Source organism: Schistocerca nitens, chromosome 6 (genome assembly GCF_023898315.1).
Source record: "Schistocerca nitens isolate TAMUIC-IGC-003100 chromosome 6, iqSchNite1.1, whole genome shotgun sequence".
Taxonomy (NCBI): domain Eukaryota; kingdom Metazoa; phylum Arthropoda; class Insecta; order Orthoptera; family Acrididae; genus Schistocerca; species Schistocerca nitens.
The window spans coordinates 714,502,605-714,517,402 of record NC_064619.1 but is presented as its reverse complement, the minus strand read 5'-3'; the positions used below and the strand labels follow the sequence as shown (position 1 = coordinate 714,517,402).

The window sequence follows — 14,798 nt, the reverse complement described above, 5'->3', positions numbered from 1 at the left end:
CCTCCCTTAAAGTCTGTAAAGTTCCACTGTAGTGCTAGTGTACAAGCATGTATTTGAATCATTTTTGTATTAATTACAATGCCATTGTGACAGTGTCATCAATCCATTTCAATACATCATTTTCTAGTTTTGGCCACTTTGCATTCAGTTCTGCTTTTGCATATTTAGTGGGTTGGGGGTTGTTTGGGGGTTGTTTGGGGGAGGAGACCAAGCAGCAAGGTCATCAGTCTCACTGGATTAGGGAAGGACGGGAAAGGAAGTCGGTCATACCCTTTCAAAGGAACCATCCTGGCAATTGCCTGGAGCGATTTAGGGAAATCACGGATAACCTAAATCGGAATGCCCGGACACGGGATTGAACTGTCATCATCCCGAATGCGAGTCCAGTGTTAGCACACTGAGGACTACGGTTCAGTCCCGCATCTGGCCATCCTGATTTATGTCTTCCATGATTTCCCTCCTTTCTCATTGTTTTCAGTTCTTCTTTACTAGCCCGTCAATTGCAAATGGTCTTTCTGTTGGAGGGCTGACATGCTGCTCAGCTGCTATGTTTCCATGTTCTTCTGCATATGCTATTACGTTCAATTTATAGCCCACATCATATGAATACCTATTACTTTTTTCTATTATGAAACTAGCTAATACCAAAAATATTGCACTGTTATCAATAACACAAATCACTTTCAATTCAATTTCACTAGCAACATAGACTGTAATGGAGCATCATAGGCTAAACAGTGTTCTGGGTTTCTGATAGTGGAGTGAGACAGAGACAGTATTACAAGCCTTGTGGATCCCACAGAACTCTTGTTCCATTGGCGCACTGCTGCTGCCAGTTGAATCCAATCCTGCCATTTAAATCAAACACTGGACACTTTCATATTAATTTTGAATATAAAATGCTCCTGAATTTTGGAGGCAATATTTCAAAGAAAAAAGTCCTTCTTATAGTCTGTAAAATATGGTAGTAGTGACAGGAAATACGCAGAAGAAACATACACTAAATCTCCAGCAAGTATTTTCAGTCCTTTTAAAGTTGGGTTAAAGTGTAACTTGTCAAAATGCTCCTCCTTGCAGCCTTCTATTAAGTCTGTAGGATAAGTCTCTTCCCAGAAAGACTTTAAACTGATGTAAGAAATCTGATAGCTATTTCTCATATTCTGATACCAAAGAATATAAATGATCTGCAGGTTTTTGTTCACAACATTATGTATTATGCCCAATTTATCCCATAAATTGTGAAGATAACCAATCCATTGAAGTAACTGCAGAGGAAAGGGATTCCTGTCCAGTGGTCTGTGAATTGCTAGCCAGCATTTGTCGAGCTGATGCATTGCCTCCAGGCTGCTTCATGCCTAACCTAGTATCAGCTTCATTTAAAGCTTGTGTTAACTGGAACATAGCAACTAGGATCGTTTCTACTTCTTTAAACTTTATTACTACCAGATTCTTGCTCACATTTGATTAATTGAAAAGCTAATAACATGTCAACAGTAATCATAAGGATAACCAAGCAGGGGTAATATAAGTAATACTACACTTTTGGAAGTCTTATGATGAAATAAACCTGCACAAAGTATTCTTTATGCTTCAAGTAGAACCTGTAATTGACAGGAATGTTTGAAACCATACTATTTAGTTAAGATACAATTTACAATCATTGTCTGTGTCATATTTTAATTCTGATATTGTTTGTATCTAAAAAACAAATTTAATTAAAATATGGATCCTACTTTGTAACTGCAAAGCATTTCCCTGTCTGTGTGAAATGTAATTACAGGAACTCTAATTGCATGTAAACAGACTACTTTATGGAACTCCCAGACTGTTTTTTGAAAGACTGTTATTGCTGAAATGATGCACATTTTTGTTGAAGCTAGGAAACACACTAGGAAGACACTGTATTCATTATTTTTCATGTAACCCACTCAAATGCAATATGTATTTTTATATTTAAATATATGATTGTTTTCATGGTAAATGAGACTATTCTGAAATGAGATACATTTACTGCATAATGACACTCTATTTTATAATTCACACTATGTCATTTTCTGGTTGTATGTATGTCAGATTTTATTGTATTTCATTAATTTTCTGTTTCAACAATCACTGTCATTGTAGGTTGGCTTAGATGATGATTCTGTATTAGATAGCAAAATACATTAAATTTTGTTGCCATCTAATGTTAGTAATATTGTGTCCACTTGTTCTGATGGTAGTAAGAGGAATGATTTAATTAGTAATGAAATAGTGAAAGTAGCTTGCAATTATTGTGATAATGCTGGCAACAGAAATAAAATGCATGGAACTTTAAAAGGAAATTTGTCAAAATATGTACTCAGGTAATGAAGTATAATTTGATTCTAATGAGAAGCCATCCAATTATAATGTAGTTTTGGAAAGTTTGCAGCCTATAGAGAGTAACAGAGTTTAGGAGGAAGGTAAATGAATCAGTTTTAGTGGAAAAAAAGGAAGATCTATAAAAATGATGAAAAATATGATGAACTGGAAAGCCCTTATATTTCTGTTGAAATTGAGTATTGTAGAGGTATCTGTCTTCTGGACACTGGTAGTTCCATTACTGGAATGTTGAAAAAGTTAGGAGATAGGGCAAACACCAGTGAAAATTTTACTGAACTTCCTGTAACAGGTGTTATAATCAAGGCAGCCACTGGAAAGAGTAGCAAGTTAATCACTAGACACATTTTGGTAGAATTTAAAATTATGACGTTAGCTTCAGTCAAGGATGCTTGGTAATTCAGCTGGTCCTGGTGGCCACATCTAGAGGCAACCATCACCAGCATTGGAATCAGCTTAATTTGATCCATCTGGGGCAACTTCTGCCTCCAGATCAGGATCAGCCCACACTGAGGACTGACAAAAGTGGACCTGGGGGACAGCTCCTCATCCATCCCAAGCACCAGGGACTACACACCAGTTTTGGCAGCAGACCATGCCACATCCACCTCATCCTCTCCCACAGTGGCTGGAACGATTCTCTCTCTGTGGGGTGATTTAAGGACAGTGGGTTCTTGTAATTCTGCTGGACATATTAGTCAATCAATCAATTATGCAAACATGCCAGCATGTGGATAAACAACAGTGGCAGATTTAAGGACTGCCACAGATCTTCTTGGCTTCTCCTGTCTCAGCTTGCTGATGTGAACTACATGCTCTCTGGTGGACTTTACTGGCTATTTTCTAGACATTGATTTGGAGTCTATTTTTCCTGACTGTTGATGTCTGGCTTGGATATAGATACGTCTATTATCCTGATGTAGCGTATTCTTTGTTCTCATTTTGACCCTATGTTGTGCCTACCATGAGGCACCAATGGTGCCTTGTGCACTGAGAGGATGGTTTGTACGGGAGTGCTTTCCAGCCTGGCAAAGTTACAGCATTATGCAACACTAGCATTTGAGTTACTCCATAAACATCCAGAGTACTTTACCTGCCAAGAGGTGCCACTTCTAGAAAGCTTTGTTTCTGTTCAGTTCAAGAGGAGTTAGAATCTATTATTTTGTGCGATTTATTTATATTTAGTTGGAGTTCACTAAAATATGTGTTGTCGAAGAAGCAGACGTGCAACAGATACAATCAACAATTAGTAATTGTATGTTATTTTAAATGATTGCAGCTCTAAGCTACTTATACTCAATAAGATAGTCTAAAGGCATCTCAAACGTAAATGAAACAAATTTGTACATTATAGAGTTCCAATATTAATGTTTTCATAATAAGTTTGATATTTAAAAATAAATAAATAAAGATGGTGATGATACAGTAATGAAAGATTTAGTATGTCTTCCTTCTTCATGTTTACTCAGTGTCTGAAAGTTTACACATCAGCTGAATCATGAAACTTCAGAATAAGAGATTAAACATCTTGATATCAATAAAACTCCTCTTACTAATGAATCAGTGGTTTTTATATTTACACTGTACAACAATACTGGTTCATGGTAATATTTCTTGATACCATATGATATTTAATTCAGAGTTAATATCACACAAACGCATTGCACTTGTTTCATATTAATGACCTCAGAAGTCTATATTTAAACCACAGAGAAGTGTTTATACATCAGTTTTTCACTCCTGGAGTAAAGGATGTGCATTAACACTTTCCTCTATGGTTTCACATTCACAACCTCATCCTCAGAACATCTGGAACCTGTAAACAAAAGAGAGGTATGAACATGAAGGGAAAGGGAAAACATTCTCATTTTATTTTTTTATTTTTAAAGTTACTATAGAGTATTCTGCTGCAGTTATGTAATGAACAATTAATAAATGTTTGCAAATACTTTGGAAAGTATTATGTACTGTGTTTCAGATTAAGTGTTTAACTTACATTATTTTATTTTGATATGTTTTGTGACACAACTACATGAACATTTCACAATGTATTACTGCTGTGTGAAATTCTAATATGATTGTGTCACAAAACATATATACATATTTGGTGTTGAAGCGTGGATGAACATCAGCAGAATTTTGCAGATAACAAATAATTTCCCATAAATCTGTGCACTTGCATCTCTATTCTATGTACACAAAAGTACTGACACTATTTTAAATCTTAGAACCCTGATTGTACATGAACAGTTTCACTGTGTTGCCTCTTTGAGATGCAGCTTTTTACCAGTCAAATATAAATATTTGTTCTTTCTAATCCAAAGGTAAATCTTACTTAGATGTAAATTAATTCATTCATTCATTTCCATTTTACCATGAATGAGAACCATGACGAATATGGTATGTGCCAAGCTATACATAGCTAAGAGAAACAGCTGTTAGAAATTGCGTTAATAATTCAATTTTGTTAAACTGATATTTACTATTAGTGTTTAATCAGACTAAATTTTACAAAGGAAAGCCGCTGCTCTGTAACTCTGTAAAAATCTTCTGCTTCCACAGTTATCTTAAAGAGGTGCTGTTTATCTCTTACATATCTACATGCACAAATTGAAGGTTACCATAAAACAGCAGTTATCTACATATCATAGAAATAGAGGCCTGGTTTCAATTAGTGTACATCTTGTCTGGTAGCTGACTGGAAATAAATCATTAATTGTAGATAACCAGATGATTTGTGAAAGATCTAGCTAATAAAGTAAGTTATAATTTCTTTTCAATTATGCCAGGAGGTAGCTTGTTGAAAAACCTATACCAGAGTAAAGATCCCTACTCTGATCCAGGTAAAAGTCTACATGAACATTTTGCTGTTCTGTATTATGATTATTTAAATAATAGCTTATCTCAAAACAATTTTTGTTATATGTTTTGGGAAGTAGGTGTCAGGATTCCAAAATCATTTGAAGTACCTCTGTAATAATCTAACAGCTTGCTTTTGATGCTCTGACCCAAAAGGAATTTTCATAAGACAACTAGGTCTAAAAGTATGCAAAATAAAGCTAATTATTTGTGATTTTCTAAGCATCTAAAAGGAATTGGCAACTAACAAATTAATTAAGATAATGATATCAGTACCTACTTCCCTAAAAGATATTTCCACCTATATTAATATACTTTTTACTTCACTAATCTTTGCTGGTCTAAACAAAAATATTCTATGGAAATATCACTGTCCAATAGTATTCTGCACATGGTTATTACGGACAGATGATAGATGGAAATATCGTATTGTTCTCAGCTTTCACGTGTCAGTTGTCATCACTTTCTATTTGCACTCACAGCAATTGAATCTTAAGTAAGGCAGGCCATTGTCAAAAGTGTCTACATTTGATCTCTCAGGTTTTCTTGGCACAGTTTACTAATCTACATCTACATCTACATCCACACTCTGCAAGCCACCTGACGGTGTGTGGCAGAGGGTACCCTGAGTACCTCTATCGGTTCTCCCTTCTATTCCAGTCTCGTATCATTCGTGGAAAGAAGGATTGTCGGTATGCTTCTGTGTGGGCTCTAATCTCTCTGATTTTATCCTCATGGTCTCTTCGCGAGATATACATAGGAGGGAGCAATATACTGCTTGACTCTTCGGTGAAGGTATGTTCTCTTCTCAGTGTTATGTCAAGTTGTTTCCATTTTATACCAATATTTCGACAACAAACTCAGCCATCATCTGCAGGTGCTGCGAATTTTGCTGTTATGTGCACTCGCTGTCTGAACTCCAACCAGACTGTGAACTAATACTAGTCTTGTGCCACTATTTACAGCTGAGTTTGACTCCCACTGTGCCCTTTGATGCTTTTGTTTTTCAGAGATTGCACTGATACTACATGAAATGGAAATTCTCTCAGTGTTTTCCAACTCTGGTGGATGTGATGGCCAGTGAGATCCCAATAAATTGAGTGTCAAACACTAAACCTTGTTTAAACTGAAACTACTGAAACATGTCAACCAGTGTATTTCACTCCCTTCAGCTAAGATAAGTATTCTCTGCAGTGTTAAAAACAATCTAGATCTTCAAAATCCAGGTGTGTATCACATTCCACGCAAATGTGGAATGTCTTTTATGAGGCAGACTACCAGAGCAGTTGAAGAGAGGAGCAAGGAACATCAGTGACACACCCAACCTTAAACAACCAAGCAAATCAGCTGTTGCCAAGCATTACCATGAATATAATCATGATATAAAATACTATGAGACCAGTATTGTGGTGCAAACACCAAGTTTCTGGGACAGTATAATTAAGTAATCTATAGAAATAAAGATGTCAGAAAACCTAATAAATAGGATGAAGGTTTCAATTTATACATGGCTTGGGGTCTGGTACTTCATTTATTAAGGTTTCACTGGCCATCATACACCACAGCTAGAAAACAATCAGAGAATTTGCATTTCACAGAATATCAGTGCCTGCTCTGAAAAAAAAAAGAGCATCAAATGGCAGAGTAGGTGCTGGGAGCCAAATCCAGCTATTAATAGTAGCACAAGACCAACAATAGTTCACAGTCTAGCAGAGCCCAGGCAATGAGTGCACATAACGACAAAACTCGCAGCACCTGAACAAGATGGTTGGTTTACTTGTTGAAATATTGTGCATAAGATAGAAACAGCAATTCAACAAACAACCAGAAGCACACCATTAATGTGTCTACATTCTCAGACTCTGAGCTGTTATTACTCCCCTCCAGCAAGTGTACATAAAATTAGCTTTACCTTACTTTTCCCTGCCTTCTCTGATTTCTTTGACTACAATCAAATATACACTTTAAAAACGTATCTACCAGCCTATATTTCAGCAGCTGATAAGTAGGGGCTCTTCCTTTTTCCATTTTATTTTAACATACACAGACACATTTTAATGGTCATTTAAAACACTCACAAAAAATGGATGCCAGTTTTTAAAATGTAAAAATTTGTTGATGTGTAGACTATAAGTATAAATGAATAAATGATATGAAACAACAAGGAGCTCTTCCACTCCACTTTTGACAGTTATCTGATTTCACAGATGTCAACTATACATCCATCTTTATACATATTTTTACTTTTAGATTTCCTGTTGTCTGTCATCTCATCACCCTGTAAATCTCTGAAAGATTTTATAAAAGTTTTTTGTACAATAGGAATTTATAAGTGTTCTTAGAAATAACGAAATCTCCACATCAGCCATTTCATTGTTGGCAGTCATTACCATAAGAAACACACCTTATACTGAACTTACAGATTCAGTGGTTATCATCTCACTTACAATGCTTTACTAGAGGAATTAAAGGGTCTGTGGACTCAATTGGAATACTTCTGTGTTTTATTTTACAGATGATAACATATATTGATTTAAAAAAATGTGTACCGAGCGAGGTGGCGCAGTGGTTAGCACACTGGACTCGCATTCGGGAGGACGACGGTTCAATCCCGTCTCCAGCCATCCTGATTTAGGTTTTCCGTGATTTCCCTAAATCGTTTCAGGCAAATGCCGGGATGGTTCCTTTGAAAGGGCACGGCCAATTTCCTTCCCCATCCTTCCCTAACCTGAGCTTGCGCTCCGTCTCTAATGACCTCGTTGTCGACGGGACGTTAAACACCACAACCCTAACCCCCCCCCCCCCCCCAACCTAAAAAAATGTGTAAAACAATATATCAGACAATGGAAACTCCAGGTAGGAATATCAGCAGTGTAGGAAAAGATATATTGCTACTTACCATAAAGAAGACACACACACACACACACACACACACACACACACACACACACACCTCATGCACATACAACCACTAACTCCAACATATCGGCCAGAATGCCCCACATGTTAGTGTCTTTTAATTGTACCTGTCTGCAGGTTTAAGTGTCTTCTTTATGGTAAGTGGCAAGCTATTTATTCCTGCTTTAAAAAAAACTGTAGGTACAACAAAATTAAAGATTTGCATTTACTCAGAATATAATTATATTGCATGCATAGTGTCAATTCAGTATAACATGCACTTCTGTAAAGAAATGGGTGATACTTACTTATGAATGTTCCATTAATTTACTACAGGTGGGTCTGGAATTCTTGGGAAGACATCACAATGTAATTTTTTTGGGCAACTGAAAGCCTCTGAAAATTCATCTGAATTTGAAACCATGTTTTCAACCCTGTTGAATAAAAAATAGCTCTTAATACAGAGTTTTATTTTATTTACATTTATTACGTGTGATTTTAGGCTTTCCTGGAATATGGTATTTTAAAATGTTCTCGGGTATTCAGCAGGGTGACATAGTCTGAACAGTCCAATATTTCAACAAGCTGACTTGCCATCTTGGGCCCCCTGAGGACCAATTTGTCTTCTGTTGCGTGCCACATTATAACCCCGGTCCTCCTCTCCCACAGTCTCCATATCCACATCCCATGTCCTGTGATGGCAGCACAGAGGCTCTTTTTCCTGGTAGTGCCCCCCCCCCCCCCCCCACTCCTCCCCCTGCACCCCCACCCCCCTCCTCACCCCCTCCCAACACCTCCAACTTGCCTGTTGAGCCACCCGCAGGTACCATAGCCTGAGCTTGACATTGAGAGAGATAGGGTATATAAGACATTGCCCACAGTGGAACATATGAGTAATCAGTCATCACAAGGCAATAAGTCAGCTTGCTGAAATATCACTCTATTTGGATGATGCTACCCCAATCAACACCCAATAACATTTCAAAATCAAGTAATTATATTTCATGAAGTAGTTTGGAACATATGTAACAAATAATACAATGCATAATTATAAGATTTAAAAATCATGAATGGAAGATAAATACATGCATGCATGGTATCCGTTCCCTTGGACATGTCCGAAACAAGACACCGTGCAGAATTCACAGCTGTGATACAAGTACATTGAAGGTGGAAGGGGCAAAAACGGCCTCCCCTTCCCATGAATCATGGACATTGCTGAAGTTGGGTAGCCTGAGTTCCTCAATAACACAGATAGTCATACCATAAGTGCAACCACAATGGAAGAGTATCTGTGGAGAGGCCAGACTAACCTGTGGTTCCTGAAGAGCAACAGCAGACTTTACGTAGTTGAAGGGGAAACTGTCTGGATTAATGACCAATGTGGCATTGTAACATTAGCCAACATGGCCTTGTGGTGTGGTACTATAAATGGCTGAAAGCAAGGCGAAAGTACAGCCATTATTTTTCTCATGGGTATGCAGCTCCTCTGTATGGCTAAATGATGATAACAACCCCTTGGGTAAAGTATTCTAGAAGTAAAATACTTCTCCATTTTGTGCTCTGGGCAGGGACTATTCAGTAGTGCATCTTCATCCAGAAGGAGGGGAGAGGGGGATAGGTCGATAGATAGATAGATAGATAGATAGAGAGAGAGAGAGAGAGAGAGAGAGAGAGAACTGGTGTTCTACAGGTCAGGTCATGGAATGTTAGACCCCTTACTTGGGTAGGTAGGCTAGAGATTTTAAAAAAGAAAATGGATATGTTCAATTTAAAAATAGTGGGAATTAACGAAGCTGATCAGCTAAGTACAGGATTACTAAAACAAAATCAAATAGGGTAATGTAGGAGTAGGTCTAACAGTGACTAAGAAAATAGGGATGGAGATAAGCTACTGTGAATAGCATAGTGAATGCTTTATTATAGTGAAGACAGACATGGAGGCAACACCTATCACAGTAGTTGAAGTTTATACAACTACTAGCTCTACAGATGATGAAAAGATTGAAAGATTGTGGAATGAAAAAGAAAACTTATTCAGATAATTATTGGATCCAAAAAATTTGATTGTAAAGGGAGTACTAGAATTTCATAGTACAAAAAGGAAGACAGGTAAAAACAGTAGAAAATGGAGTGGGAGAGAGGTGATAAAAGAGGAAGCTACCCAGTAGAATTCTGGTAACAATTGATTTAAGAATCATGTAAGAAGGTTGTATATGTGGAAGAAACATGGACACAACAGAAAGTTTCAAATTGATTATGTAACAGTATCGTACAAATTCTGAAACAAGGTTTTAAGCTACGAGATATTTCCAGGGTATGATGTGGACTGTGACCACAATTTCTTTGTTATGATCTGTAAGTCAAAACTTAAGAAATTCAAAAAGTTAGGAATTTCAAGAGACAGGATAGGGATAAGTTGAAAGGACAAGAAGGAGCATTAAGAAATTTTTAACTGAAACAGTGGAAGGGAATTCAGTAGAAGACAAATGGGGAGCTTTGAGAGATGATACAGTGATGGTAGCAGAGGATAAACTAGGTAAAAAGACAAGGCCTGCTAGAAATCCTTGGGTAACAAAGGGGTTACCAAATTTAACTGATGAAAGGAGAAAGTATAAAAACGTAGGAAATAAAGCAGATGAAAGGGAATACAGACACCTAAAACATGAGATTGGTAGAAGTGCAAAATGGCTATGCAAGAATGGCTACAATGCATATCCATGGCTGTTTCTTTGTTTTGTTTTTGGGTGCAAAAGTAACTGGAGTCATACACGCCCAAGTCAATATTACAGGACACGAAGACAGAAGAGTTAAAAAATTACTACACATCAATCCCAGTTAACGTAAGAGAAGACAGCTAAAAACAGAGACATAGAGAAAGGGCTATAAAATACACCATAGAAAAACAGAGATCCAGAACAAAAATTAAATAGCCTTTGCCATATTGCTATGACAGATAGAAAGTAAAACATGGTCGATAGCTCATGTATTGTTCACTAAAACAGCTGATAACTCAGACAGCAAACCCAAGTGATAATGTAAACAGTTAAAAAATGGGCATTCCATCAGGAAATGGTGGACAGTTAAAACTTGGGCACAATGTTCACAAAATGGTGAGGGAGCGCCACTTAACAAATGGCTATGGCTAAAAAGGCAGTGCCCTATATGCAACCTAGTTAAAATGACCTCCTCCCCGTGGGAGGAACAAGAGGAGGTCTTCCAAGCTGCTGGGAGAGGCTTAATAATTTGTAGCTTATTCCCATGAAAGGAGGACCAATGGCAATGCTTAAGGTTGGTTGGTTGGTTTTGGGGAAGGAGACCAGACAGCGTGGTCATCGGTCTCATCGGATTAGGGAAGGATGGGGAAGGAAGTCGGCCGTGCCCTTTCAGAGGAACCATCCCGGCATTTGCCTGGAGCGATTTAGGGAAATCACGGAAAACCTAAATCGGGATGGCCGGACGCGGGATTGAACCGTCGTCCTCCCGAATGCGAGTCCAGTGTCTAACCACTGCAATGCTTAAGGGACACCACCTCATGATAGACAGCAACACAGAGATCATCGGAGAGAATATAGGAACCAGTGGGCTGAGGTATTGCAGCCTTGGCAGCAGTGTGAGCAGCCTTGTTTCCTGGCAGACTGACATGACTAGGAACACACATAAACATCACAGTGGCTCCATCAAGAGTGAGCAAGTGACAGTTTTCCTGGACCCATTGCACTTAATGTTTGTACAGTGGGCAGTTTGTAGTGCACAGAGATTTGAAGGGTGCTGAGAAAGTCTGAGCAGAGGACACAATTGAAAAGCCTGTGGCACTGGATGTTCTTCATGGTTGGATGCTGAGCAGTGTGCCAGAAGCCAATACCAAAAAATGTCTGTGTCAGTGATGAAGGCACACCCAATGCCATAGTCAATCTGAGAGCCATCAGTGTACACCATAGTACAATCACGAAGTTCCGTGCAAAGGTCGTGGAACTGAAGGTGATAGAGCCAAGCTGGAGTAATGTCCGTAGGAAGAAAATGAAGGCCGAGGTGAACACAGGCTGCAGCACAAAGCCAAGGTGGTAAAAGGTTCCCTAACATCAGGAAAGTTGCAGGTAGTGTGAAGTTAAGCTGCCAGATCAAGTGCTGAAAGTGGACTCCAGGAGGTAACAGAGAAGAGGGATGCACCCCACGCTGGCAATTAGAGGAGCCATTGAAGGGATGGCCATGCATGGCAGACAAATGGCATGCATGCTTGCCGAGGAGAAAGTCACGGTGGTAGGACAGTGGTAGTTCAGCAGTTTCGGCATACAGCCACTCAACCAGGCTATTGTGAAAGGCGCCATTGGCCAAATGGAGGCCACGATGGTGGATAGTGTTGAGATGGTGTAAGAGGGATGGACATGCAGACAGATAAACAAAGCACCCATAGTCTAGTTTGAAATGGGCATGGGACTGGTACAAATGGAGGAGGGTGGTTCGACCTGTACCCCAGGAAGTACCATTGGGGACACATAGGACACTGAAGACTGCATACAGCACGCTGCCAGGTAAGATGCATGGGAGGACAAAGAGAGTTTCCTGTCAAGCATGAGCCCCAGGAATTTCGTAGTTTCAATAAATGGAAGAGCAACAGGCCCAAGATATAAAGATGGCGGGAGAAATCAATTGTGCTGCCAGAAATTCATACAAACGGTTTTGTCAGAGGAAAAATGAAAGCCATTGTTAATGCTCCATGAGTAAAGATGATTGTGGCATTGCTAAAGATGCCACTCAGTGAGACAGGTCTGTGGAGAACTGCAATAGATGGCAAAATCGTCAACTGAAAGGGAGCCAGAGATGCCTGATGGAAGACAGGACATTATAGGGTTAATGGCAATAGCAAAGAGGATGACGTTCAGGACTGAACCCTGAGGCACACCATTTTCCTGGATAAATATGTCTGACAAAGCAGACACCAAAAGCATATTGAAAACTCAGTGTTTTCAAAATTTCTGAAGGAAATGGGTCAGGTGGCCTTGGAAGTCCCACGTGTAGAGAGTACAGAGGATACCAGTTCTCAGGCAGGCATCATAGGCCTTCTCCAAATTGAAAAACACAGTTGCAGTCTGGGATTTCCACAGAAAAACATTCATGACATGGGTGGACAACGTGACAAGGTGGTCCACTGCAGAATGGTACGCTAAAAAGCCACACTGTGCAGTGGTTAGTAATTTGCAAGACTCAAGCCACCATACCAGCTGGGCATAAATCATATGTTCCATCAGCTTGCAAACAAAGCTTGTGAGAGATATGGGGTGGTAGCTAGAAGGAAGGTGTTTGTCCTTACTGGGCTTAGGTATGGGTGTGACAGTAGCTTCATGCCAGCATCCAGGAAACGTGCCCTCTGCCCAGATGTGGTTGTCTGTATTGAGCAGAAAGTACTTGCCTGCAAGAGAAAGATGCTGCAAAATTTGAATTTGGACAGTGTCTGGCCCTGGGATGAAGGACCAGGATGAACTGAGAGCATGATCTAGCTCCCTCATAGTAAAGGCAGAATTGTAGCACCCACAGTTCTGAGAAGAGAAGGGTATCACCTGAGCATCCTCTGCTCATTTCCAATGGAGGAAGGCAGGGTGATAGTGGCAAGAGCTCAAAATTTGCGCAAAATGGCGGCCCAAGGTGTTGGAGATAGCAATAGGGTCCACAATGACATCTTCTGCTAGTGTCAGTCCAGAAATTGGGGAATGGGTCTTGGTCCTGGAGGGCTACTTGAGGTTGGCCCACATAACAGAGCAAGGGGTGGAACTGTTAAAAGAACTAGTGAATGAAATCCAGCTAGCTTTATTGCTATCCCAAAGAATGCACTGACAGTGTGCATGCATCTGTTTATAATGAATGCAGTCTTCCATCATAGGATGATGGTTAAAAATGCAAAGAGCATGCTTCCACACACGAATTACGTTGCAGCATGCCTCAGTCCACCAAGGGACTGGGACACGGTGTGGTAAAGAGGAAGTGCGAGGAATGGAACATTCTGCAGTGGTAAGGATAATGTTTGTAAGATATTCCACCTGATAATCACAACTGGGGAAATCTTGCTCTTTGAAGGTCGGCAGGGAGGAGTAAAGCCACCAGTCAGCCTTAGTAAGCTGCCATTTGGGTGCGAATGCAGGTTGGGTATTAGTCAGCAAATGGATAGCACATGGGAAATGGTTGCTCAAGTAGGTGTCAGAAAGAATGGATCACTGGAGATGATGGGCAAGCTGGGCAGTGCAGAAGGATAGGCCCAAATGGGAATAGGTGTGCGAGGAGTCGGAAAGGAATGTGGGTGCTCCTATGTTAAGGCAGACGAGGTTAAGTTGATTAAGATCAGCTAAGAGGGCACCTCTCTGACAGGTTGTGGAAGAACACCGAAGGGTATGATGTGCATTAAAGTTACCAATTAGCAGAAATGAGTGAGGTAGTACCCAGTAAGTTGGAGGAAGTCTGCCCTGGTGACAGAGGGGTATAAATGGCACAAAGGGAAAAGGTCAGGTGAGGAAGGAAAAGGCGAACTGCAACAGCTTGAAGATGGGTAGTCAGGGAGATGGGTTGACTATGAACATGAGAGGGAATGCTGACCTAAGGGGCAACGTCAAAATGATAATATCATGTGTTGTCCCTAACAATAAATCCTCAATGCAACCACAAATTCCATCTGATATCCTACATGTGTT

General features: G+C 39.6%; 1 protein-coding gene across 1 annotated transcript in view; it reads right to left on the bottom strand.

The window, feature by feature from the left end:
• Positions 1-3,910: 3,910 nt before the first annotated feature.
• The window catches only part of LOC126263117 (endothelin-converting enzyme 1-like), a 295,370-nt gene continuing 284,482 nt past the window's right edge, over positions 3,911-14,798 (bottom strand). The window contains exons 17-18 of the mRNA XM_049960128.1: positions 8,427-8,552; positions 3,911-4,177 (exon numbers count right to left, since the gene is read on the bottom strand). Coding sequence (XP_049816085.1) covers positions 8,441-8,552 — 112 coding nt within the window. The 3' untranslated portion in view covers positions 3,911-4,177; positions 8,427-8,440. The remainder of the gene's footprint in view (positions 4,178-8,426; positions 8,553-14,798) is intronic.